This window comes from Protobothrops mucrosquamatus, unplaced genomic scaffold (genome assembly GCF_001527695.2).
Source record: "Protobothrops mucrosquamatus isolate PMUCROS unplaced genomic scaffold, P.Mucros_1.0 scaffold1071, whole genome shotgun sequence".
NCBI classification, from domain to species: domain Eukaryota; kingdom Metazoa; phylum Chordata; class Lepidosauria; order Squamata; family Viperidae; genus Protobothrops; species Protobothrops mucrosquamatus.
In genome coordinates, this window is record NW_015387299.1 from 149,699 (window position 1) to 177,392 (window position 27,694).

A 27,694-nucleotide genomic window follows, 5' to 3' on the forward strand; every position below is an offset into this window, starting at 1 on the left:
GCAAATATAACAATTATAAAGGAACAGTAGAATAAACACCGAAAAAAAATGATACAGTGATATGAAAATAAATTGTTAAGTAATATTTAACATTTAATTAATAAATTTAATTATTTAAATTTAATTAAATAATATTAAATAATAAAAGATACAAATAGATTTAACAATCTAACTCTGCTGTAAGCTGCGGCTACTTTTATAGTGATTAACAAAAAATGTAGAGTTTTTCATTTTTTTAAAAAAAACCTATTAAATACATAATACCACAATAATTAAACTGTAAATAGATAACTATACCTTCTTTTGCAAATTTTCTTTTTAGGCACTGGAAAAGCATCCCAATTCACCAATGACTGCAAAGCAAATATTGGAAGTAATTCAGAAAGAAGGGTTGAAAGAAACAAGGTCAGTATTTATAGAGTTTAATCTCTATTATTGCATTTATGGATATGATTTTATTTCTAGTTCAATAAGTACCATATTGTTTATGAATCATTGATTAGAAAGGAATTCTAATGAGTGAAATGCAAATGCTGTATGGATAAATATTTTATATATTAGGCAATAGATGGCATATTTCTGCCTTCAAAGAATATATACCATTTCTGAGACAATTTGTAAAAATAAGCCTTTTAAAAAATGAAATGTGACAATATATTTCAGAGCCACTGTATTCATCAATATGATACATAAGTGTTGCCAAATTCAAACTAAAAGGAATAGATTATTGAGAGCCAATTTAATCTAGTGGCTAAGGCACCAGGCTAGAAAGCAAAAGACTGTGAGTTCAAGTCCCAACTTAGCCATGAAAAACCGGCTGGGTGACCTCTCTCAGTCCAACTCAACTCACAGGGTTGTTGTGGGGAAAATAGGAGGAGGAAGGTACGTTGGATATATTCATTGCCTTGAGTTATTTGTAAATATAATAAATGCAGGACACAAATAAATAAATAAAATTATTTATCTCATTAAATGAAATTGGCAGGAAGCTGTCTTATTTATCTGATGTAACCTAGTTATCCAAAGATATTTGTTTTTCAAGTAAATCTGGAAGCACAAGGGAATCGGAAATCTACCCTTAATGAATGGCTACTGCACAGGGTAAAGATCAATATCTGGTGATAATAATTATTTGAGGCTGTGCTTTCAATTGACCAATTCATTGTCCAGAAATAATTCAAGGGAAGCTAAAGCATATATTGAGAAGTTATAAAGTATACAATTTAGTATTGTTTATTGTGCCTAGGAACAATTTGTCATTTTCGCAGATATTTTTTCTCAGCTCTCTCTGGAAAAGCAATTTGTTGAATCTAGGTTCTGCATACTCTATCAATCAACTACAGTATTTTACCAAAAGATATGGCTTATCTGCCTACAGCCTTACCTGGGAACTTTCTTCTGGTAGAATTAAGACTCCTACATCTAAGGAGAATCCAAGGGAGTAAAATCTGAAAGTCAAAATAAAAGTCAGATAATGGTCATAAAAAAAAAAACCTGACAAAACTGTATCTTGTTATTAATCTTCATATGTTGGTGTTTAGTACCATTACATATTAATTAACTAGCAAAGATGTAAATAAAAGTATCCTCTACAGATAAGAGAACTCTAAGAAGCAGGCTGTGTAAATATCTTTAAGATTATTATGTTTGTGTTCTTATCTTTTTGTAGCATCTCTAAAAGTCAAAGAATAGAGTACAGAGCTATTGATTATATATAATTATGCAATTTGCTTTATATAATGTAGATGAATGTAATGAGTATGTAACTAAATATGGGAAGCAATTGCATTTATATACTAATAAATATATGAAATTTTACAACCTCGCTCACTATTAGGTACAATTGCCAGAGAATTAAGAATAAGAAAGATTCAAGAACTGAATACAAAAATATATTGGGTTCTGCATTATATAAATATGATTGACTTGAAAATAAAGTGATGTACAACAATAATTTTAATTATATTCACTCTTCTACATGCTTCTATTTTATTCTTGTTTTGAAAAGTAAATTCATTGAATGTTGACTTCTATTATTAGTCATATTATAAAAATTAGTATTTTGTACTCATGATATTATTTCTTATCATATTTATCTATGCAGATGATAATGGTGATGATTAGATTATGGAAAAATTAAATTGGGGGAAAATGACCAAAACCAAAGTAATAGGAACAGAATAAAAATGTAAAGTGTCTTTAGTAGACAATTTATCTTTAACTGGATTTTAAAAACAAAACTTCTAGGAATAATATCATTTCAAACATAATTGATCAATTCAGCACTGTAAAAAATGGAAGATAAGACCAGTAAGGTAGAAATGTATAAACTGCCAATCGTGTTAGAAATGGAACACCTGTTTTTTCCTCGACAAAGAATATTAAGATGCCACACGTAGTGTCTTATATCTGTAAAGGTTGTCACCTGTTATAACAGATGCTGAAAATAGACAGTTTTACTAGATTTTGCATTTCATTTTTATCTGTCAAAGTAGTTTTATTTATTATTTAAATTGAAAAATAAAAGTGAAAAGGCATATATAAATTTGTATATCATGAATAACAAATAGTTGATAAGATGTAATCAGGCAAATTATTTTACGGGGTGATCACCAGATAGTTCCTAAATGCTAGTTATTTAGGTCCACCTTAGCTCTCAACAAGACAATAAAATAAGCAGATTCTGCAATCAGTAAACATTTAATTAAAGATACAGAAGATCTGAAAAGATTCATTTGCACTTTTGCCTGTCCACTCTGGATAAACTAGTGCTGCTATTTATTCATTTTTTAAAAGCACAAGCTTGGGTGTAAATGGCAAGACAGTGGCAGAGAAAAAACAGATATGAAATCATTTAAATTCAACAACTGTAATTATGTCTAATGGCAGAACCAGTACTGTCAAATACTGTAAGAACCTAAAACTATATTTCTCAAATCTGTGTTTCTTAATCACAATCTATTGCCAAAAGGCCCTGAATAAGACATATACATGATACTTTGAATGAGGATTTCTTCATTGTCATTCATGGGGTTATAGGTAACTCCAGATTGTAGTTTTCAGTTAGAAGTATCAAAGCCCATGTCAGAGGCAGAAAATTGGCTTGGCTTGGAGAAACAGTAAAAAGACCTATTTGTGACACAATGCAATAGACAAGCAAGCATTGGCTAGAGCTAGTTTCAGTTACTGGAGTCTATTTGTAAGCAATTCATATGAAATGTTAAGGGTGAGTTGGGTCATTACTTCAGGAATAAATACATTAAAAGAAAAGTGTAAAGAGGAAGTAGAATCACAAAGAGTAGAAATAAGAGACTGAAGCAAATGCAAGAGTCTACAGAGATGGAAAGCAAGTATATGGTGCACCAAATACAGAACAGAGAAGCATTGCCAGCAAGGGCTATTTGCCTGCCCTGGAAAGAGAAGTCGATAATAAGTCATTGATGCTCTACTGGAGAGATATGTCTAAAAATTAGGTGGACCCATTAAAATTACAGCCCTCTTGCAAATGCCCTCTAAATATTCTTCTACTCCACACATAAGAGCAGTGCTTTCCTTTATACGAGTGGGCATTTTTTCTAGGCAGATTGGATTGGATTACAAAGCCCAAGACTCTGAAATCAAAACTACTCCAGGAACAAGATGTCTCACTTGTTTAAAAAGCTCACTGGGAATCTTAAAGAAGGGTTTTAGGAAGATTTGGATCTGCCTGGAAAAGGCTTAAAATACTCAATTAGTATTACCATATCAGTGAAAAAGTCATCACAGATAAACATTTCAATCCTTTCAATTCAATCCTACATTATTGTGTTCAGAAGCCAATTAAACTAAAATTCTATCAGATATTAAAATTGAAATATTCTTTCCCCTAATTGCCCGATTTTTTTCCCCAAGTCGCAAATATAAGTGTTGTAGGAACCTCCTCTCCACACAAACCGTGATTATAAATCAAAGCTAATCATAGAAATAAAATCTACATGTCAACCTGAATGGGAAAATACACAGAAATAAGAGTTCTGTATTGGTGTAATACACACATTTCATATATTGTTTTACTTTGTTTTTAAATGTATTTTCTGATATGACAATAACTTGTAAAAATATCTTCATCTGGGCAGTCCTTTTCCCTGTATCTGAAAAGAAAACAACTACAAAGGTAACAATTTTGGAATCCTGAAAGATGGGTGTTCTGTTAAATCTTTCAAGAATGTGTTTGGGATATGGAAAGAGTACAAATTCAAATCTTTATTTTTATAACACATAGCTGTACCCGGCCACGCGTTGCTGTGGCTTAGTCTGGTAAAAGTGTGTATTGCTTTTACGTCCAACAGATGGCGCTGTTTTTCAAAAAAGCATGTTTTACCTGTCACAGATGTGACATCTATATAATATGGGTATATAAAAACACGCGCATATTCGAATGCAACGTTGTGTCAAAATTTCAAAGCAATCGGTGAAGAACTTTCGGAGATTTAAGATTTTGAACAAACGAACATTTAAATTTTTATTTATATAGATTTATAAAAAGAGAGTCAGCTGCAGTTTGGCTACAAAAAAACAAAAATATCTGAAGTTCTCTTGCCATAAATGGAGCTCTGAGACATGCTTATCTGAAATTATAAAATATATACTCTTTTGAATTCATTAGGATTTATTTGTAAATAAATACTCATCTGTTTATCTGAATGCTAATCTGGATTCTAACTTTAATTAAAGTGACTCACTGATTGCCATTTTTAGTCCAAAAATTTCACGTGGTTCATATCTTCATTTACTATAAATTAATAAATGGTAGAACAGGCAGTTGTGCTTTCTAAAACTCTCCCATCACTACTTTTTTCTTCATAGTTAGGAAAACATCTTCTACTGGCATTGGTTGAAGACATTTTTTGTAACATTCTTGTTTACAAAATAGGTATGTTTTATGGGATGATGGCTAGACAAAGAAAATTCTCTCCTTGTGTAACGTGATCATTACCTATTTCTCTACCTCCACTGCACTGTAATGCTTCTGATTAAAGTTATTGTTAACTAAAATTGTAACTACCATATACTATTAGCAGCCATATATGCTTTATTCTTCAGTCTTTCCAAAGTACAAGGCAAGTAAAGATAGAAAAATCCTGTCTTCTCAGAGCCTGTATATTGCAAAATCAGAGATAAAATAAAGTATTTCCATACTGTTTGTACAGTATTTGTGATTGTATTTCAAAACACTATTTTTAAGAAAGGATTATATTGTGATGCCTAAGTAAATTAATTTAATCTGGTCAACAAGACCTTAAGGCTGCCTTTTTCCATTTTACTCCCTTTTCCTGAGTGGGCAATCATGACCAACCTTTAGTTTATGCCTGCCAGATTAAGATACCATTTCAATATCATAGACAGAACTCTATCAATCCTTCACTATGTATCACGTAATGGGGCTTCAACTGAACCACTGGGAAAGATGCCTGATTCTGTGATTTCCATACAACAGAAAATCTGCTACTCCAGCTAGAATTAAAAGTAGGGATTATATTTTATACACCTGGATCTGTATTATTACATTTCTTATACATGAATGCATATTTGAAAAATAATTGGAAGAATCTTTTTCACTTGGGTAGCTTTAGTATGTTACTTTAAATGTCTGTTCCTCAAATTGCTGCTTTATGAAGTTACAATTTGGTTGAGAATATTTACAGCAGCACTAGAGCTATGATATACTGAAAGAGCCATATTGTATTTCACATATCCTGTAATTCCCAGTAGCCCACAATGCTGTTATAGGTGTTCTTTTAAAAATGGGCTGCTTTGTGATTTCCTTTGAAGTGACTGTAGAATTTTAAAAAATATACTTTGAAAAGAAGAAAATAAACCTGGTATCCTTGTGACTTTGATGTAGCTAAAGTAGATGTAATATTAGGGAATATTTTCTGCAGATAAAATCTCTGTTGATTTACTTTTTTCTTGGATTCTGAATGCAAAGAAAAAAAGCATTTATTTATTCATTACCCTATCTCCTTGACTTTCCTTCCAAGGAATTTAGAATAAGATAAGTAGCTTCCAGACAGTTCTCCCATTAAGGATATTATCCAGACCTAGCCTTTGAGAGATTTACAGTAATTATGACCTCCCTTGCATTCATACAAGAAAAATGATTCCTTCAATTGAAGAAATAATTATGATAATTCACAAGATTCACTACTACACTTCAAGAATACAATATAAATTAAAAGAAAAAAAATCCCACTTAAAGGTTGTGGAAGGATTACCGCTGATATTTTAGATCAGTTCTCAGTAGAGTACAAATAGAAAAACCATGTATCTGGAAGAGATCATTACTGAGATTTTAAAGTTCAACCCCTGATCAGAACGAGAATCCAAATTAAAACATCCAAAACAAATAGCTCTGAAGTATTTTCTTGAACACTTGCAGTGAAAGAAAGCCCTTCATTTTCTGGATACTTTTAATTCCTCTTAATATTAGTAAATATATTCTAATATTAAAAAAATGTGGGAATATTTTAAATAGGCATAAGAAATCAATTAAGACTGAGGAATTATTTTTTTATTTTGAAAAGTATTCATAGGCTTAAGTAAAATAAAGATTTGTTACTTCTTTGAACAGTATCAGTATATGATACAATGTAATTGACAAACCCTAGTGATAAACTATATAGTTAACCATGTATTATTCTCTACATCTGTTTTTGGGCATTAAGTATATTATTAGTTAAAATCTGATCCTTTCTTTTGGAAGTGGCACAATGAATCTTATGAGTTTTAATTTGATGCACTAAATGGCAAGAATTTTCTTTAACAAATTTTAAATAAAAATATATCATGAGGGAACTGATAACGAAAAATCTACCAGTGTTATTTTGCCTATTTTGAAGGGAAGCATAATCTTTGCAATTGTCATTGAATACACAATGCCATATTTATATCTCTATTATGGTTAGGTATAATTTCCATATGCTGCTCAGTCATTCCAAATTTGTTGAGGAAAAAAATGTATATTTAATTGCTTGTGCTATTATCTTCTGCATCAGACACCAATCCAATGACCATGATCATTGAGAAGCATAACAGCAGGTGAACTTTCATCTCTCCCTTTCTCTCTCTGTCCCCCTCCCTTCCTCCAATTAAGTAACTCGTGTGTCTTTTTCTTTCCAATTTGCATGCCACAAAATGAAATAGGGAAGAATCCGAGACATAATAGTAGATGCTAGAGCTAGAAATGGATTTCATCTGCACCTGTAAAAATTGTAATGCCAACGCCTTCCCAGTGAGTACTTTAGGAGACAAACCTTGTTGGTTATTAAATTCAGGCATTCAGGAAGTCAAAAAAGTACAACTATAATTAATATAATTTATTAAAGAAAATGGATTTTTGCATGGGTTCATTTTGTACACCAATTGCATCCATTTCTGGATTGGGAGACCCTGGTCACTCACATCTTAGTCACTTCCCATTTAGGTGATTATAATATACTCTTAATGAATATGGGCCTTTGGAAGTTGCAAATGGCACAGAATCTGGTAATTCTCTGAGTCCTTGTATGAAAAAATACCAAAGTAGCAAGCCACAAGAATGAAAGAATTCTGCAGAGTCCAGCTCTAAAGATCAGTTTTATTTATTATTTATTTATATAGCATCAACCTTTTGTCTCTAAACTAATAGCACAGTAAAGCAGTGCAATACTAGCCACCTCAGTCATCCTAACCAACCAACCAGCTTCTCCGTTCCTGAGCTTTCCTTTAAATCAGACATGTCAAACTCGCAACATCACGTGACGTCGCAAGACGTATTGGGACTATTTTGCCATTGCCGGCAATGGGATGGGCGTGGCTCTGGTATGATGAAACCAGCCCATGGGCTGGCAGTTTGACACCCCTGCTTTAAATAGCCAATTTTTAAAAAAGCTTTCTAAAACTCAGGAGTGAAGAAAATGATCACTTCTGAGTCCCCTCCTGCTGCACTTCATGGAAAAGCGGAGACTATCTTCTTGGACAGTGAGATTTGATGTCAGATTTAAGCAGTTTCACAGGACTTGCACTTCATCTCTCATTAGCATATCCAAAATGTATGTTGCCATTAAAAAATCCTCATCAAAAATAGGTTCCAGTCAGTCTACCATCATCTTTGAAGTTATTAGCTCTGATAATGGATTGCTTAACTTTGATTTATGAGATTCAGGTAACCTGCATCTGTTCCTCAATATGAGAATGCTTCATAGTTTATTCAGTCTCTTGATTAGTATACAGTGTTTCTCAACCTTGACAATTTTAAGGCATGCGGACTTCAACTCCCAGAATTCCACAGCCAGCATTGCTGGCTGTGGAATTCTGGGAATTGAAGTCCGCATGCCTTAAAATTGTCAAGGTTGAGAAACACTGAGTTAAACTAATGTCCTAGTATAGTTTGTATTTGACCCATTTGATGGCCAATTGTAAAAATATTAGAGTACATGAATATGTATGCTACAGCATTTTTATAAACCTGATTTAAAAAGAAAAAGGATATTTTTTTCTTTTTACGACCCTGTAATATTATAAAGAAAAAAATTAACTCACTGTTTTACGTTTTGACAGTCTTCAAACTATTTTTTGTAGAATTATAATTTTTTTAAATGGATGCATATCTTCTTAGCAAAATACTGTCTACATGGATTATATGCATTTGCAATATTCAGTGAAAATGAGACACTTTAAATGCAACTTTTTTGTTATATTTAAAGCTTGCCAGTAGGGATATTCATATTACGCTCTGGATTTTTACAGCTGGTTTCCTTTCTTGCTGTGAGATTAAATTGCTTTAGTCTCTCTTTGCTTGTTTTGGAATGCGAAAGCATTGCAGAAACTTGCTGAGAATATTTTTTTCTTAATTCTACACAGGATATTATTGGGAGCAAAGAGGGCCCATGACTATCCATCCTTACTGTAATTTTTAAATGAATTGTGTAGAAATCTCATTCTTGCATATAAAATCAACTTTATTCAATTCAGCCCACCAATTAACATTTTATTTAATTTTCAGACTAAGCTAATATATTTGTGGAACAAAAAAAATTGCAGAGTCTGTTCATATGGCTTGTGGCATGACAAGCCCAGCAGGGCTCAAATCAAGCTGACCTGAAAACTGATGGTGCATTTTCAAGGTTATTGTATGAGTGTTCCAACACATAACAGCAATTGCTTTGAATGATTCCTCAAAAGAAATGGAAGAGAAAATGAAGCTTGGGTCACTGATCCAAGAAAAAGTCCTGTCCAAGCCAAGTAGAAAGAACGGCTGTATATCAAGCAGAAGACCATAATTGTTTTAGAAGTAAACTAGGACATATAGCCAAGACTTGAAATTTATTGTATGTTTTATATAATATATTGTATTTTAATTGTATTGCAATAGTACAACTAAATTGTATTATTTATATATTTGTTAAGTAATATTCCATTTTGCTCTAGAAACTGAAAATGGCCTAAATTGTGTTTGTTATTTCTGGAATGTTAGAAATGGTCACTTAATAATACCAGCAGTCCACGATTAATAACCACTAATTCAGTGACCATTCAAACCTATGACAAATTAATAAGCAGTACTTATGACCGGTCCTAGAAGTTCTAGGAGTCACAGTGCCCCCATAATCACATGATCTCAAGTTGGGCACTCAATAGCCAGCCTAAATTTCCAATCATTGCAGCATCCTAGTGTCATGTGATCACAATTTGCAAGCTTCCCTGCTGGCTTCCCACAAGCAAAGTCAATGAAGAAGCCAGCAAGAAGTCAGAAGTCACAGTTACATGAGATCCTCATTAAACGATGTGTGGTAATTTGCTTAACAACTGTAAACCGGAGACTGTTGGAACTGGTATCAGTAAGTAGCACAGTCAGGTCACCTTGTGATTTATGACTCCATTACTTAGCGACAGAAACTCAAATCCCAATTACCATTGTTTAACACAAGCTACTTGTATCTGGAGAGCAACTTGTTCTCCATCTCCACCATATAGGTTGACTGAAAAAGTATTGAACTAGCACTTGATTTTAGGTTCAAATTTCTGTTTGGAACTCATTCTGGTGATTTAAAACTGTCATAGTTTAACACCCAGAGTTTGGTGTAAGATGGGTGGCTATATAAATGTTTGAAATTAAAAAAGTATGCTGATGATACTCAATTATACATCTCTGTCCCTGGCAAATTAAGCAATGCTGTCTTATCCCTGTGCCTGCAGTTGGTGTGGGTCTGAATGGGAAATAACAAGCTTCAATTGAATTCTGGCAAGACTCAGTGGTTCTGGGCTTTGAGGTCTGCTGATTCTGGGACTATGCCATCTTTGGTCCTAGATGGGGTTGCACTTTGATACCAAATGCAGGCAACTTGGAGGCCTTCCTGGACGCCTGCTCAAAGAGCAAATGGTAGGTGTGGCTAGGAGGGCCTTTGCACAGCTTCATATTTTGTGCCAGTTGAACCTGTTCCTGAATGGGGGAGCCCTGCTCATGGTCATCATAAATACCTGCTCATCTCCTGGGTGGACTTCTGTAATGCACGCTACTTGGGCCTGCCCTTGAAGAGTATCTGGAAGCTTCAGCTAGTACAGAATGCAGCAGCTTGGGCAGTTTTGTGTGCCCCTAGAGCCCATTACACCTTTGCTCCATGACCTGCATTGGTTGCCAGTTTGCTTCTGGATCCAATTCAAGATGCTGAAGGTGACTTTTAAAGCTCTTCATGGCACGGGGCTGCATTATTTGAAGGACCAGCTTCAATTACATCTGCTATCAGGTCTGGCAGTAGAGATATGCTGCAGGTCCATCTGTTAAGGAGTTACATCTGATGGGATTTAGAAGACGAGCCTTTTCTGCTATGGCACCCCCCCCACCCGCTTCCCCTTGGAACATCATTCCCCTGAGATGACATTGGATCCATCTCTCCAGTTCCCTAAAACTTGGTTGTGTCAACAGGCCTGGGGATCACAAGCGAATGGTAATTTGATTAGGTGGCTCCATTGTTAATCTGATGCTGTCTCTTAGCTTTTTACAATAAGATTAATTTTTTGTGCATTTTGAATTTCTTAAAAATTGTTTTATGGTTGTTTGTATGCCACTCAGAGTCATGCTCTGTGAGATGGGTGGCCATACAGTAAATATATAATAACTACATATAAGTGCCTTTTTAAAAAAAATCAGTACAAATATTCATATACATTTTATAATGCGCTTTTCTTAATATATATATTTTCTTACACAGGAAAGCATTTCTTTTACTAAAATATGCATTGTTCTATATACTTTTTCCAAATGTATACATTTTTGTACATGTCTTTATTGGAGAATAGCATTTCACATTTCAGAAACATAAATATTTAGAGTACAACTGAATTTCCCTTCCTGTATTTAGTAAATTTGCATAAAAATGTGGATCAGAAGTATGTTTCCCAAACTCTACTTCAAAGTGCTTTGTCTGTATGAATCTCTGTATCAAAAACTAGCTTGAAGAGGAGATATTTTGGGGATAAGTCCAGGAAGCTATTTGTGCTTGTTAAATATTTTTCATTCTGTTTAATGAAAGTGGCTGTATTATTATTTGTTTTAAAGATGAGATAATGCAGACACTAAACATTCAGTGCTACAAGTACTGCTCTATATCAAATGTAGGTAAAATAATGAAACACTAAATAGTATGCCCATATAAACAAATTATGGCTCAATGTTTGAATAAATATTCCTATGAAATAAGTCCAGGCTTTTAAGATTCCTAGGAGGATCATATGACTTACTTTAAGAAAAGGAACAGTAAGACCATGCTTTTTCAGCTTTATTCAAGTTTATATCCATCAGTGGTCTCAAACTCACATCAAAATAAATCTTGCATGAGAATTAGCTTACTAGATGGAGAGATGCAAGACTGCAATACCCCCACGCATACGTACACACATAAACTGTCACAAAAGTCTCCAGTGTCATAAATTTAAACCGTTGTTCTGCCTTCAGTGGTCCCCCACATACCAGATACCTCTGGCCCATTAATGGAACTACCTGCTCATTCAAGGTTGCAGTAAGGAAGACCCATCCCAGTCTCAGCCATGATAGAGTGCAAGCCAGGAGCATTGTAGCTCCATGACTCAGAGCCACACCTTCCTCCCAGGACCTGGCTATGATTGGCAAGCTGTCACTCCACCCCCAACAGCTGACCTTCCACTGTATAACTGAGCAAAATGTCCTGTGGCCTACTGCCCAGCATTGTTGTGGGCTGGTCATTTGGCGGCAGGTCATTTGTGCAGTCCACAAAGCACATTTGAGAGTCCTGATCTAAAGCATTGCTGTAATCACAAAATGCTTTCAAACATTCACAAATATGAAATATGGGTTGTTTTCTTCAGTGATGAGTTTGGTAAAACTCAAATGGCAGCTATGCAAGAAAGTAAAACAATTGACTCCAGGAGGCAGTTGCACTGAAGTGCTGACTATAATCAAGAAGTATTAGGATTGTTCTAGGCAACAGAATATCTTGACCCAGCCGGTCTGCAAAATTGTCCCTGACTCAACCTAATGATTTCTGAGATAAAAAGAAGACATGATAAAATGTAGGTACACTGGTAATTGAAGCAATGTGCTTCATGGTTTTATATTGAAGATTAAACAGTTGTAACTACAGAGCAATTTGTTGGGGCTTATTATGGAAAGTTACTGATGCATACAGAAGCTGGCGCTTGTTTTTCATAGATTAGCTTTTCCTCACCTGGCAATCTTAAATGCGTTGTGATGACAACTCCCTGAATTCCTATTCAACATGTCCACTAGCTAAGAAGTCTGGGAGTTGCTGTATTTCTGTGAAACTGTGAAAGGTTGTCATATTTATTAGCTAAGATTTTTTTTTTGTCTGTGAAAACAAAAAAGAAAATGATACTGTTGTGCCACAGTATTATTCAGTATTATTTCAGCAGTTGTTCAATTCTGACTTGAATGCCTGAAATGAAATTAAATGGAATCATGTAAAAACATTGTTTAAATCTGGGACTCCAACATGGTATCTTAGGCATCACTGTATAACTGGATAGTCCCTTGTTGCTCAGCAAGCCCTCTGCCCATTCTTTATATATTTGACTGTATTATTTCCATTTTAAACAAAATTTAAAAGGAAGTAGCTTCTTGCAAAGCAAAGTATCATTCTTGAGATTGATATTCATTTTTATTTCTAAGATATATCTTTGGCATTTGTTTGATATGGCATTCATGCAAATCAGCCATCAATAGACATATAGAAATATACCACATTTACACACTATTAAAAAGAGACAATAAAAAAGCTAAAAAGAAAATAAAAAGACCAGATCATATCCTTCCTAGCAATCTACACCAGATAAGCAGGGATTAAACAAGCAAACAAACTGAAAACAATACCCTAATCAAGGAACCACCCAAAGAAAAGCACACCCCCACCAATATTGGTATCAGACACAAAGAATCAGGACCATTTATAACAGACATGTCAAACACAAGACCCGGGGGCTGGTTACGGCCTGTGAAGTGGTTTCATGTGGCCCGCGAAGCCATCCTGGAAACAGTGAGGGAATGGCCCCCGCTGCCTTAGCCCTGGCCCAGGCCGGCCGGGAGCCAATGTACAATTTTGTGGTGGCCATCTATGCTGAAACACATTCAGTCTTAGCTCCACAAGGCCGTCTAGAAACAGTGAGGAACCAGCCCCTGCCTTGTTGGCCCCGCCCTCTGGGTGCATGCTGGGGAGGTGTCACCCTTTGTAAGGAATGAAGAAATGGACCATGCCTTGGCGCTTGCCCCGGTTCCACCTCCTTCTGCCAGATCTGTCCCACTCCTGCCCAGGCCTCCACAGGCACCCTTGACGCGAACGATGTAGAGCTGGCCATGCCCACCCAATAGGCCACACCCACTCCATCCACGCCCACCCAGTAGGCCGCATCTACCCTGGCCACACCCACCTGGCCCCCCAAGGGCAACCGCAATGCTGATGCGGCCCTCAATGAAATTGAGTTTGACACCCCTGATTTATAAGGTTGCAGCTTAGAAGATTTATTCAAGCCTATAACCAAGAATCTGGTCAACTAAAATTGAACACTAAATTAGTGCCAGATATGAGTCAACAGAATTCAGGAGGGGTTGGACTTGGAGTGCTTATGGGAATGCAACAACTCTAAGCTAATGATGTGCTTACTTCAACCCCCCCCCCCAGCTCTGCCAGCTCTTCTCCTACAACTGACAACACAAGTTACAGTATATAAACAGGGAGCAAACCCACTTACCCACTAGCACAGATGATGTCACCTGTTCAGGTTATGAAACATCTACAAGCAAACAACCAAGCTCAGAGAATACCAAAAACTGCACAAAATGTAACTTTATTTCTGAGAATTTTATTCAAATGCATAAATTACCTTAAAAAAGGAAAATGATGAAAGGTGCTTTGTTTGAAAATATGGTTGCCTACCTAGGAAAAAATAAAGATCACTTAGAGTTGAAAATATCCTAGAGCTTAAATTAGTGGCAGGGGACAATTTTATCAGTTGGCCTTTGAATATATTGACTTTGTGTAATTTGCCACACCCATCATTGCTAGAAATTTTTTTGAGTTGGCAAATTGTTCTTATAAAACATCAGATGTGCCCTACGATACAAAAAGTTTTTGTATATATTTCTAGTTGGTGTTTAGAAGATAGTTAATAGTTGTTATTTCAGGTGGAGAAGTAAAATGCTATATATTGATGTTATTCAGAAGATATTGATTTCATGTTCTTTGAGGATTTTCTAAGCAATAAAAGGGAAAAATAGTTTGAAAAACTGCTATATGTGATTGGAAATTTTAACATATTTCTTTTGTTTAAGGGTTCTCTTAAGTTCAAATTGGCAATACTTGTTTTCACTTATTATGCTTTTGCTTTCTGGTAAAGGCAACAGCAGATTTTTTTTATATGGCTGTTTTTAAAAAAATACACTAAAAAGTAGCATATTATTAAAAAAACATGTCACCTCTAGAGCTAAGTATGAGAGAAATGAATAGAATTCATACTTTAAATATTAATACATGTGTTTTAAAAATCAATGATTTTCCTAATCCTGAAAAATTCTCAAAGCAGCTTCTACTGTATATTCTTACATAGTCTCCATCTTTTATGCTTTCCATTGTTTACTATTGATGTTTTTATGACAATCTATAAAATAAAAATGAAATTGATATTGAAATAATAAAAGGACATTATACAGAAGACCAAGTTGCAGTTATTTCAGCATGTGAATTTTCATTAAAGAAGAGAAGCCTACAAAATTCTTATTTGACTATAGTTTAATGACTAATTTTAAAAACTGAGAATGAGAGTTATGCACCTATTTAGAGAATTTAACTGTTTAGGGAATCTATTTAGGGGTTAATTATTTAGGGATCTAACTGTTAGCATACATTATTTTTGTGGATATGCACAAATAGTTCACTACTATAACTTAGACTTCCATTCAGTCCTAGCATCAACGGTTCCTATTGTTTTCTGAAAATTGTGATTGGATTGATTGATGATTGATTGATTGATTGATTATATGTGGTCGAATTAGTGTCAGCTCTTAGCAACCACATAAATAGATTTTCTTCAGGATAGCCTATTCTCAACCTGATCTTCCAGTAATACGACTATTGCTGCTATAATAGAATCCATCCAGTCATTCTATCTGAAAATTGTAGGATTATGCAAACATGTTTAATCAAAATAGGGCTTTCAAAATTAATAAACAAGAATGATGCCTTTGTTGTGATCACTAACAGAATTATAAAATTTCAAGACTACAAGGAATTGCAAATCATTTTTATTGTATAATCTTAAGCCTTGGGGAGAATAAAAAAAATCTTATTGTGTTCATGGAAGTTTCTGGTAAGTTAGTTTAGAACTCTGCTTTCAATTTTGCAATCCAATATATTTTTGTCTGGGTGTAAATCCCACTGAAAACAAGTGGGGCTATTTTCAAGTAAATTGAGCAATGCCACTTTAAGCCTTGGAACTGGGTAGGATAGCAGATTTCTTCAACCAGGGTTTCCTATGCATTTCCTATGCATAGAAACTGTGTTTTAAAACAAGATGTTGGATACGGTATTGAGATAGTTGCTTAGTTAAAGAAAAATACTAAAAATAAATCTCTTTGAACTTAGATTTCATTACAATATTTTATTACATAACTCATAGAAACAAATTGTACTGCATTGAAGATTCCTCTGTATGATGCTTTTAAATAAATTTACATTCTTTTATGCAGCCTGTATCTATTGAATCTCTTGATTGATTTTGACTGCAGAGTCCAGCAGAGGGTGCTCAATGGCACAAAATAGTATAAACTTCTGTTACTAAAGGGAAGTGTGAATTAACTCCTTAGATTTAATAGTACATTTGCTGCAATATGGCATCATTACCATTTAAAAAGAAATGAACTTGGTATTAGAAGGGTTTTGAAAAATACTTAATGGTAATAAATTAGATGATGACATATTTAAGATTAGAAAATTCTCAAATACAGTTCCACCAGTATTTGCTTTGTTCTAGTTGGGTTTTCTTCTTTGGTTTATTTGTTTTGGAGTTGTGCCTATTGTTCTTTTTTATAGAAAGTAAGTTTGATTAATGGATTTTAGAGTTTAAAGGATGATTTTATTTCTTTTATGTAAGTCTGTTCACATCTAATAGTACATTTAGAATTAAAAGATAGATTTTTTATATTTCAGATAAGGTACCGGTATCATAATGTCATAAAGATCCTGATATTGCTAAGAATGGCAAAGTGTGATAAATATTGTTCTTCTGGTACTATAAATATGTATAATATAAAGCTGCTTGTGTCTTACAGCTGTTAGGTTAAATGTTGTCTGTGCCAGTTGATTATGAGAGACAAAATATAAGCCTTAGTGCTGAAATCGACAAATAGAAAGAAAATAATAGAAGAAACATTTTCTGTCACATACTCAAAGGTTTCCATTTCAAATAATTGACAATGTTATTTTAAATTCATTGGCTAAATTTGAATAGGTCAAACAAAATAATTACATATGATTTCAAATGCTGGTTGCTAATCAACCTCTGTGAAAACAAATATGTCCTAAGATTTGTGAAAATAGCATTTAATTCAAAACCAAAAGTCAGTGCTTGGCATGTATAGAGGAACAGAACATGAAGAATTAATTCTCCTAAGGCCATTCACTGCTCCTTTTCATCAGTATGTTTCATCATACCTGGTTCCTTGAATAGAATAACAGTGAATCTTGGCATTATTTGAGAAACCATTTTTTAAATAAACTAGATCAATCTGAATATCCATATCATGCCATAAATTCAAAGGTTTGAGCTTTTCTATACAACATTTAGTCTCAATAATATCTTTTTAATATTTGATTTGTTTATATAATTATTGGGGTAGTTCAAGACTAAAGTGAATATAATAACTTTTGAACAGTGGCCCGCAACCTTTGAGGCACCAAAAGCCAGTTCCATGGAGAAAGGTTTTTCTGCAGATCGGCGAGGGCTTGGTTTTGCATGCTGCCTGCATTCCACGGATAGGACTTTGCTTGTTTGCGCGGCCCAATTGCTGGCATGCCGCAGACTGATGCCAGTCCACGGACCGGGGATTGGAGACCCCTGCTCTTGAGTATTAAATAAATTCCTCCTCAACAGCCTATATTCAATTATTATCCATCTTTGCAGTTTTATATTTTTTAGTTTCTGGTTTTATTATGCTTAGAATATTATATAAAAAATCCCTGTTCATCCTATATGAGTGGTATGTGCTTCCTCAATCTTGGGTTCTTTACCAGAGGCCTGGGTGTTTGAGAGTTTTCCATAGTTTCTTAGCTATTCCTAGCATTGCACTCTTCTGGACACAGTTCTGATGTTCTTGGGATCTGTTGGAGACACTCTCAGCTTAGGAGTTACTGAAATCACTTTGGCCTTTACTTTCCACATCCTCTCTTGTTCCTACTTCAGGCCCTGGTACTTCTCCAACTTCTCATACTTCTTCCTGATGTTGCTGTCACTTGGCACTGCTATTTCTAACACCACTTGCTGTCTTCTGGTCCTTGACTACTACTAAAAGGTCTGGTTGATTGGCCATTTAATCTGCTTGGCCATTTAGATCTGGAAGTCTTAGCCCTGTTATTCTCTGCAACTTTCTGTGGAATCTCCCATCTGATACAACATATTCTTGTTGCATTATTTTGTCTGAATTGATGAAATAATTTCAGCTATCAATTGGTGCAGCATCATTGGGTTTTCGCTCCTATATTCAACTAATTGCAAATTTTTATTTATCTAAACAATTTTTAAAAATTAAGTCTACGACTGTTTGATGATTCAGATGGGAAGTAAGGCTCTTAAACAAATAGTTAATAGAGAGAGAAGATGAGTGCATGACTACCAAGTATATAGTATGTAAAGAAAATATTATCTAAAAAATATTAGATAAAAACAATGTATTTTATTCACTTTTCAGTCATGATAGCATTTGTTTCAATTCCCAAGGATCTGACTTCATAATTAATTCTAGTTCCACTTGATATGAAATAATGTGTCTCTGTGCGTGTATAAAGTTAATTCATCTTGTCCTAATAAATGTGACATGGAATTACATGTCAAATTTTCATTCTATTTAGATATTTATTAGAGAAATCTGTGTATTATTCATTCCTTTGTTAAACTGCTAGGGTATGCTTGAGGTATCTTGATTTTTAAATATTATATTGACTTCTTTGGGAGTTTTGATAGGCTAAGTCAGAAATGTGTTTGAAAATTTTGCTTCTTTTAGAAATACTCTTTTGTTTGTACTTACTGATCTGTAAATGTCCTACCTCAGATTTTTGGGAGGAGGTCTGTGGACTATAGTACAGATTACACATGTACGGGAGAAGAAATGTCATTTCTTCTGAGTTCCACCATTAGGTCAGTCAAACTAATGGGATGTAGGAAGGATCTTGGGAGAAGGGGGAAGAGAAGCTGCCTGGTTAAGAGAAGGCATAGCTGCATAATGGGAAGAAAAAGAAACTCATAAAGGAAGCTCCTTAACCTCTGAGACTATAAAAGAGATGGTGGGGAATTTGTACAGGCGCACAAAGTTTTGTTAATATAGCCTTACAACAGTGGTTCTCAACCTTTTTAATGCCGTGACCCCAACCGGTCGTAAGTCGAGGACTAAACCGGTCGTAAGTCGAGGACTAAACCGGTCATAAGTCGAGGACTAAACCGGTCGTAAGTCAAGGACTACCCAACCGGTCGTAAGTCGAGGATTTTCCCTGCCCGGGAGCGCCGCACATGCGTGGTTCCGCCCCCTGCGCCGGCCGAGGCGTAGCTGGCAAGCGGCAGAGACGGAGCAGGCCGACCACCAGCTGGCCCAGCCCAAGGGAGGTAAGGCACCCGCCGGAAAAGGGGGAAAAATGGCGGACAAAAAAAATGGCGGACAAAAAAATGGCAGACAGCCTTGCTTGGCGACCCCCATGAAATGGTCGATCGACCCCAAATGGGGTCCCGACCCACAGGTTGAGAACCACTGCCTTACAATATAGTAGAATTGGCTCATCTGGTCCTGTTCCCTGTCTGGTGTATTTGGAAGGCTGACAATCAGTCACTAATGCTAAATGAAAGATGTATAGATAGTCCACATTTAATTCAATGACTCATTCAGCAACCATTCAAAGTTATGATGGCACTTAACAAAAAGACTTCTCATAGTTGTGACCATTGTAGCATCCCCACAGTCGCATAATCATGACTCAGGTGGCAAAAGACTTGCAATTATGACAGCCTCAATATCCTGCTTTCATGTCATTAGTACCCTTCATTGCTGGTTTCCAACAGGTAAAATCAATGGAGAAGCTGGCAGGAGAAGGATTCGCCTAATGATGGCAATTGGAACTCCCATAATTGCAGTTATAAGTCAGCACAATCACCTGATGCATATACAAGCTCTTTTGTCCTAGCAACATAATTCATCTACATTTGTACGTCCAATATTTTATTCAGGCATTTCCTTAAAATGTTTCTATCCAGTATATTTGAAACAAAAACAGCTAACAGNATTTGAACTCGTCTAGGCTGGACAGGTGCTCACTTACTATTTTCTTGCCTATCTTAACTTGTGTTTCTATTCTGTTTTTTATGGCACTATTTTTGATAGGTTGGTCTGTTTTTTCCCTTTGTGTAAAGACAGATGCAAAAAATGAGTTAAATAGTTCCGCTTTCTCCCTGTTGCTTGTCACCTTCTTGCCACTTTCACCCACTAATGGACCAATCATTTCCTTCACTTTTTTCTTGTTTTTTACATGTTGAAAGAAGCTGTCACATGAATTTATAATTTGATAATGCAAGTGACATAAATTTACATGAATGATAAATTATGCAGATTACCCAAATCACTGCAGTTTATAGTCGATTGACAGTGAGATGGGTGGTATATATAATAAATAAATAAGCAAACAAACTTTCAGATTTAACAAAAATTCAGGATGAACAAACACCCGCACTGAATGATCCATTAAAGCAAAGTTTTATTGTAATATGCAACATTTGATAAGGACATAATCATAATTTGAAGTAACAGTTACAATTGATATTACTTAATTAAATTATCTTGATTAAAATTCATTCAGATTAGTATTGTTTTATTAAAAGTTGCATGAAGAGAAAAGCTTGCAATCTGGTGCTTCTTTTTAACTAATTTAATTAATTGTGGATGATTATAGTCATGATGCTTAAAGTTCTTCAACAAATAATTCCCAAAACATGTGTTCTTCACGCAAAAGATACAATAGAATGTTTTTGACTTGTTTAATTGGGTTCACCTCCTCTAGTTTTAGGACTTGGATGGAGAACAGATCATGATTTAGATCATATTTATGTAGAACTATTGAACATTCATAAGGTTTCACAAACTTTTTAGCACTGCTATATATTAGGATTATTTCTTAAGCTGCAATTGATCCTACACTTCCAAGCAGAATCCCTTGAAATCAAAGGAACTCCCAGTATATTTAAGAAAGTTGCCCATCACAGAATGGCTTCAAATTACTGTACTGTTATCTACTTATACCAAGATATATGGTTTATACTGGCTATGTTAAAGCAATGCTGCCCATATTTGTTCATAGCTAGCCCTTGCAATTTTAAATGTGGCTGTTCAGGAGTCTTTTAGCATTCTTTTGTTGCCTCTCCATCCTATGGAATGCAGCTGCCCATGAACTTGTACCATTTTGATCATTCATGTGCAACAGCCGCATTGTCTATAACATTCTAAAAATAAGACATTATGGTGTTATTTGCAAAGTAATTTCACATAAATATTTGGACTCTAGCTCTTTTTCAATGCTGAACTGTTTACTGTGTGAAAATAGCATAATTATAATTTGCAGACTTTTTGCCTGAAGCTGAAGGGGCAGATGCATATGATTAAGTTTCAACTGGCCTGTTATTGTAATGTAGATGTTGGGAGGTTTTCAGGATTTTTTTAAAGTGAAACATGAGTTTTAAGAAGAGGGAAGAAGGTTCTGAGAAACACTCCATTTTAGCCAGCTTTATTTTTGTTTTTCAGTGGCACTTCTCCATTAGCTTGTCTGAATGCAATGCTTCATACCAACACTCGTGTTGGTGATGGGACATTCTTCAAAATTCCTGGCAAGGCAGGACTCTACGCACTCAAGGTGAGTTACATATTTTTAGAAATAAAATTACCCAGCGCTATGAAGTCTATGCATTGAATTAACAAATCATATAAATAAATTAGATTGAAGTCATTAGGTTGGGAACAGAGGTAAATTGTGTTTGAAACATTTTAAGATAGCACTTAATATGATTTCCAATCGAGATAAACTTTATAAGTTAAACAAAATTCAGGAATAGGCATGGCTTTAGTTTCTTTTTCTAGCTGAGATTTTAGATGTTGCCTTTTAGAAATAAGCAAAGATTTACTTGTTTATTTAGAAATAAGCAAATATATTCACATTGTATTTGAGAAAGAGACATTTGGAAAGATTTATATCATGAATGACAATTCTAGAGTTAACAAGGAACTGAAAATGTAAAGCTGTGATACAAGTAATGATTTTATCTGAACGAGCAGAACTATTTATTTAATCCTTAATCTAATAGTGATATCTGAATGAAGGAGGAGACATTATTCTGAAACTGATAGAATGTGGCATTTTCTTGAAGTAATCAAATAGAATAGGCAGCACTTTTTTCTGAGAAATAGAAACATGGGCCATTTTCTATTAACTGCCAGAATTCAAAAGCAGCTTTTGCATTTGATTAGATTTTCTTTTGTGTGGTATAGTTAGGCTTTACAGGGAAACACACACACACACACACACACACACACACACACAAAGCCTACTTTTAAAATGTAGGTGCTCCATAAATTTTGAACTGTGGAATTTGTTATGTAATTATAGAATTATGTTCCACCTAATAAAAACAGAACATAAAAAAGTATTTCATTTTATTCTGCATCATTTTTGGAATGGTTGTATTTTTTTAAGGAATAAGTTGGTTTCTATGAATACTGATGTGAAATAAGCTGCATTTTTCTATTTAAGTTTCTAGAAGGCTTTACAGTAGTGTGTCCCGAGAGAGACTTTTTCCTTATTCATGAAATTGTCAGGAATCACATTTTATTTATGGAACGTTCCTAAGAAGCACATTCTTTTTTGAAATGTGACAAGCAGCATGATGACATATGTCTTTACACACAGAAGGAAGACACTACATGCCCAGCAGATGGAACATTGGATTTAAGTTGTGAATCTGAGTTGGACAGCACTGAAATGGCTGAGACTAACAATAGCAATGGGGAAGAAAATGGAGGTAAAATATTATTTTTATTGTTTTATCCTTTGATCTTAATGGAGTGTTTATGTGTTGAAGAAGTTACATATTTTTTATTTTAGATCATTTGTCATGCTTTGCAAATACATGTAAGTATTTTCTGGCACCAATAAGGCCTATTTTTAAAAAATATAAAAGATTCAGTTCTCATTCCAGATCTCATTAATAGATTTGGAAATCTTAATATCTAAAAATTGAATTGTTAAGTTAAGTTTCATGCACCAGATGCATTGTTTGTTTGGTGTTCTTTATATCAGATGGCTCATGGGAAAGAGTTTTGGATTTTACAGTTTCTAGGGTTGTAAAAAGAACGGGCATTTGCAGAAAATATTTTTTAAATATTAAAGATAGGTACTTTAAAATAGCATGCAGAATTGCATTCTATTTATATTCTTCTAAAAATGAAGTTTGGTAGACTTCTTTTCATTGTTTTCAATATTTTACAACATTGTTAATTAGCAGATTGCTTTTCCATCTATATTAGCCTAAGCTGAAATTGATGCTATATATGTTTGTAAAATATTCAATATGTTATTATAGTTTAGTGAAGCAATAGTTTAAACAGTTTGTTTTTCTTCTGAGAATGTTGGTTTTCTGTTAAGTAGAAAATGGTAAATGGTGCTTGCTTTATTTACTGTTTATCATATTTAACATGGAAATTTTAGGGACAAAATAATGCAGACTAGAAATGGAAACTTTGAACTTTAAAAGGAGCAACAATTCCTAGTAAATTGGATGCCTAAGTATATTTGCATGTGAAAACAGATTTTTGATGCTATTAACTTCTTAATCTTTCAATATGCTGTATTATTTTCAAAGACCAAGTTATATGTACAGAGTTAAAGAATTTTAAATACTTACCAATTACAACAAAAATATTTTCAATTATTGAAGGCCTTTTTATATATGTAGCCCATACTGTTGTTAAAAGTGAGGATAATGTCTTTTTCCTTGCAATAAATCTGCACATCATATTTGTGCTTAACTGTGCCTTAAATATCTAGGAAGTCTTTCTTTTCTGCTGAGAACAATACAATAAGGCAATGATTTTTCAAATGTTCTATCTTTAGGGAATTCTTTTCATTCTCCTACATGTTTTTTAAAAAAGTCTAGAAAGTGTGAAGGCAACCCTTCCATTTTAATGGAGCCTTTTTTAAAGGCCTTTTGGGCCTTATGGCGGTGAATATTCCACTAGCTGCTAGAGTATTGTAGAACAAGATTCATAGTGAGATGTTTAAAGGAAATAGTGTCAAAGTTATTCATTTCTTCGCTGTAAAGGATTCTAAGGGCCTTAAGTTGTTTTTGTAGTAGCTGAAAAATTGATGAACCTACAGAATTATGTCCCTCTCTCCTGCATTCTGACAGCACAAATACAAGGTACTTTCTATTCAGGATTGAGATATGGCTAGTATTAAAGTGTCTTTTATCGTCATTGGATTTTTAAACTAAGCTAGTGTTTATGGAAGAGTGTTATTTAGGCTTTGTGTCATTTTTAGAAAATGTCCTATTTTCTTTAGGAGAGATTGGGTGGGTTCGCTGGGTTCTGGGGGTGAGGTGGGTAGCCTGTCATTTACAGACACTTCATTGCTGACCTCTTGGTATAATTTAATGACATGGCTTTCTTCCTTCAATTTCTGATGCTACAGTTTGGATTCAAATGGAAATAAAAACTTTGCACATCTGGCACATTTTCACAAAGAAGGCCTTTTCCTTGTCCTTCACAAGCACATTTTCTGTCCTGTTGTACCATATTCATTGTCCATTTTTCAGGGTGAAATTATGGTAATTCTTCAGGTGGTTCTTGGTAAAATGTAACTTTAGCCCAAGTCTTGCTTTCCCTGTTAAGACACTTCACTGATTTTGATTATTGCACATAATTAGTCCATTTACTGTTTCTAATGATAATTCTCCCAATGGTATTTTTTGTTCAAAAAGGGTAATCTACAGGTTCCGTGTGTGTATTCAGGAAGAAAGCCATTGGGGTGTTTAATTTGGATTTTTCAACAGGGCATGACTGGGTTCAATGGCTTGATGCCTGTTTCCGACTCTGACTCTATAAAATTGTCCTATCTGATTCACATCTTACGTCAGTGATTTTCAGTAGGGAAAATTAGGGTTACCTCCTCTATTTTGTTATCATTGCTGGCAATTTAGCTATTGGGAAGGAATTTTATCTGGATGTAATTGGAGAGTGGGGTTTTTTGTCTTTTTTGTCAGTCACCTAAATTATATATTGAACAGAAGTTCTGGGCACTTCAGTTACATTTTAGTCATAATGCTGCAGATCCATTTTGTGGATTGTTGGACTTGGGACATCTTACACATTATAAGAGGCATTTCCCAAAAGAGTAATTTACAGCATTCAGCATTTGTGCTCAGCTCTGGAGAAATCTGTACTCCTGGACAGATCCAGTTGGTAGTTTTCTGTGTGAGTTGCTCAGTGGTTCAGTTTGGGCAGGCTGATACTCAATTAACTTTTTGAACAATTCTACCAAAAGAAACTTTGATCAGCAGGCAATTTGACTAATAGAAGAATCCATCATGAGAAACTGGGTTTTAACTCACCCCCAAAATGGTGTCCCTCTTTATTCCAATTCAAGTTGCCTGTTATTATTCTCTTGTCTCTCCCCCCCCCCCCNTTTCCCCCCCCCCCCCCCCCCCCCGCTGCTATTGGAACAGGACTATGATTACAGGAGCAAAACATAGCCATTAAATTTTTTTCCTCTTAAAATATAAGAATAAAGTAAGAATGTTGAGTTTTAGATATGAGAAACATGGACTTACATATCTGTTCAGCCATGCCAGCCCATTGGCTAGTCATTTTCTCTTGACCTTTCCTATTTGAAAATAAAAGGAAATAACCCTAATATAATTATGATGAGTTGTTAAAATCAGCTTGTAACTCTTCTAAAAGTATTTTTCCAGTACTTTTGTGCTAACTTGTAGAAAATGTCTACAAAGAAAAACTTAACTGCAATGTAGCAAATGGATGTCAAAGTGTCCAAAATTGTATGTTTAGTTCTGTGTGCCTATGTAAAACTTATAGTACTGTAAAAAGTACTTTGTACTTTTGTGTTAGTGGGAGAAAAGATTAAAAAAAAAGAAATAATTTGTCATCAGAAACTTGCCCAGATATTGAACTGCCATTGTAGTACTCTTTATATTCCTGAAAGAGATTCAGATTATTGCAGAAGATATCTCAGAATTCCATCATCAACTACCATTGCTAAATGCCAATATTATTTATCAGAAAGGAAAGGTCTATTTCCTATGTGCCCTACTGCTTCCATTAAAAACTATTCAAATTCAGAATACATACATACATACATACATACATACATACATACATACATACATACATACAGTAGTGGCCAAAATTGTGGAAACCTTTTGGAAAAAGTGTACATTTGAGGTTTGATGGCTAATAACACCACTTTTTTTGGAGTTGTACCATAAAATTATATATCAATGGAAAGATAATTTAATAAGAATGTAATGCAACAAAGTTTGTTCAATTATCTGTGTTCTATGAAAAGTTATAACCAAATAACCAGAAAAAGGAAGCACAACTTGCTTAGGTTGATATCAGGTAGCTTTCCTTCATCTGATTGTAGCCAATGAGTATGAGTGTTTAGAGAGCCAATCAGGTATCATCTTGTTTTGGCAATGAGCCAATCAGATCACAGTAGGATTCAGTTGTTGATGTCATGTATTGAAGCTGAGAAGAGGACATTTGTCAGTGTGTTATGTGATCGCTATCAAGTTGGTTGGGTTTTTTTGTGTTCTTTCATTTAGTAAGCTTGTAAAACGTAGTAAAGTTAAAGTAATGGTACAAAGAGTTGACTGGTCATCCAGAAAGCGATGTAAAATAGTATTATTAAGTGAACAAGGCTACAGTTATAAAGAAATTAGAAGAAAAATTGGTGGAAACTTAACCAAAGGTGGCATTTCTAAGTTTTTGAAGAGGTATAAAGAGACTCAGTCACTACCAAACCACACTGGTAAAAGCAGGAAAAGGTGCACAACAGCAAGTGATGATAGAAGAATTAAGAGACTGTGCCTACGTGACAGAAGAAAATCATCTGGATGTATACAAGATGAAATGGCGCAATGCAATGTGAAGTTGAGTGCAAGAACTGTTTGGCGCAGTCTGCAGGAATTTGGCCTAAAATCTAGAATTCCACGAGAAAAGCCACTTTTATCTCTTAAACAAAGGTTGAAAAGACTAAACTGGGCTAAAACCCATGTTAACTGGACAGAGGAACAATGGGACAGTGTTATTTGGAGTGATGAGACCAAGATCTCCCTTTTTGGTAGTGATGGCATAAAATACGTAAGGAGAAGAATCGGAGAAGATGTGCATCCTGATTGCATTACGTGTACCGTGAAACACCCAGTCAGTGTTATGATCTGGGATTATATGACAGAATTTGTGTGATTAATGGGAATATAAATGGCCAAAAATATATTAATGAAATACTTGAGCCCAAACTGAAGCCTTCCGCACATGATCTTTTCCAAGACAATGAAGCATTTATATTTCAACAGGATTCAGCTCCATGTCATGTTGCTGCTGTATGCAAAAAGTGGTTTCAAGATAATCATATTCCACTGCTAGAATGGCCTAGGAATAGCCCAGACCTTAACACAATTGAAAATCCATGGAGCCAACTAAAGAAACTTGTTAGTCAGAAGCGACCCAGCAATAAAACCCAGTTAATAGAAGCAATCATTCAATCTTGGTTTCACATTATAACAGCTTCAGAACTAAAGGACTTGGTTCACTCCATGGGAAGATGTTGTAAGGCCGTAATTCATGCTGAAGGTTACCCAACTAAGTATTAACTGA

The 27,694-nt window shown here is 34.8% G+C and overlaps 1 protein-coding gene across 1 annotated transcript in view; it reads left to right on the plus strand.

Moving 5' to 3' along the window:
* Window positions 1-328: 328 nt before the first annotated feature.
* ASXL3 (ASXL transcriptional regulator 3) overlaps window positions 329-27,694 on the plus strand; it is a 79,787-nt gene continuing 52,421 nt past the window's right edge. Inside the window, exons 1-3 of the mRNA XM_015820127.1 lie at window positions 329-405; window positions 21,554-21,662; window positions 22,713-22,824. Of these exons, the coding sequence (XP_015675613.1) occupies window positions 350-405; window positions 21,554-21,662; window positions 22,713-22,824 (277 nt within the window). The 5' untranslated portion in view covers window positions 329-349. The remainder of the gene's footprint in view (window positions 406-21,553; window positions 21,663-22,712; window positions 22,825-27,694) is intronic.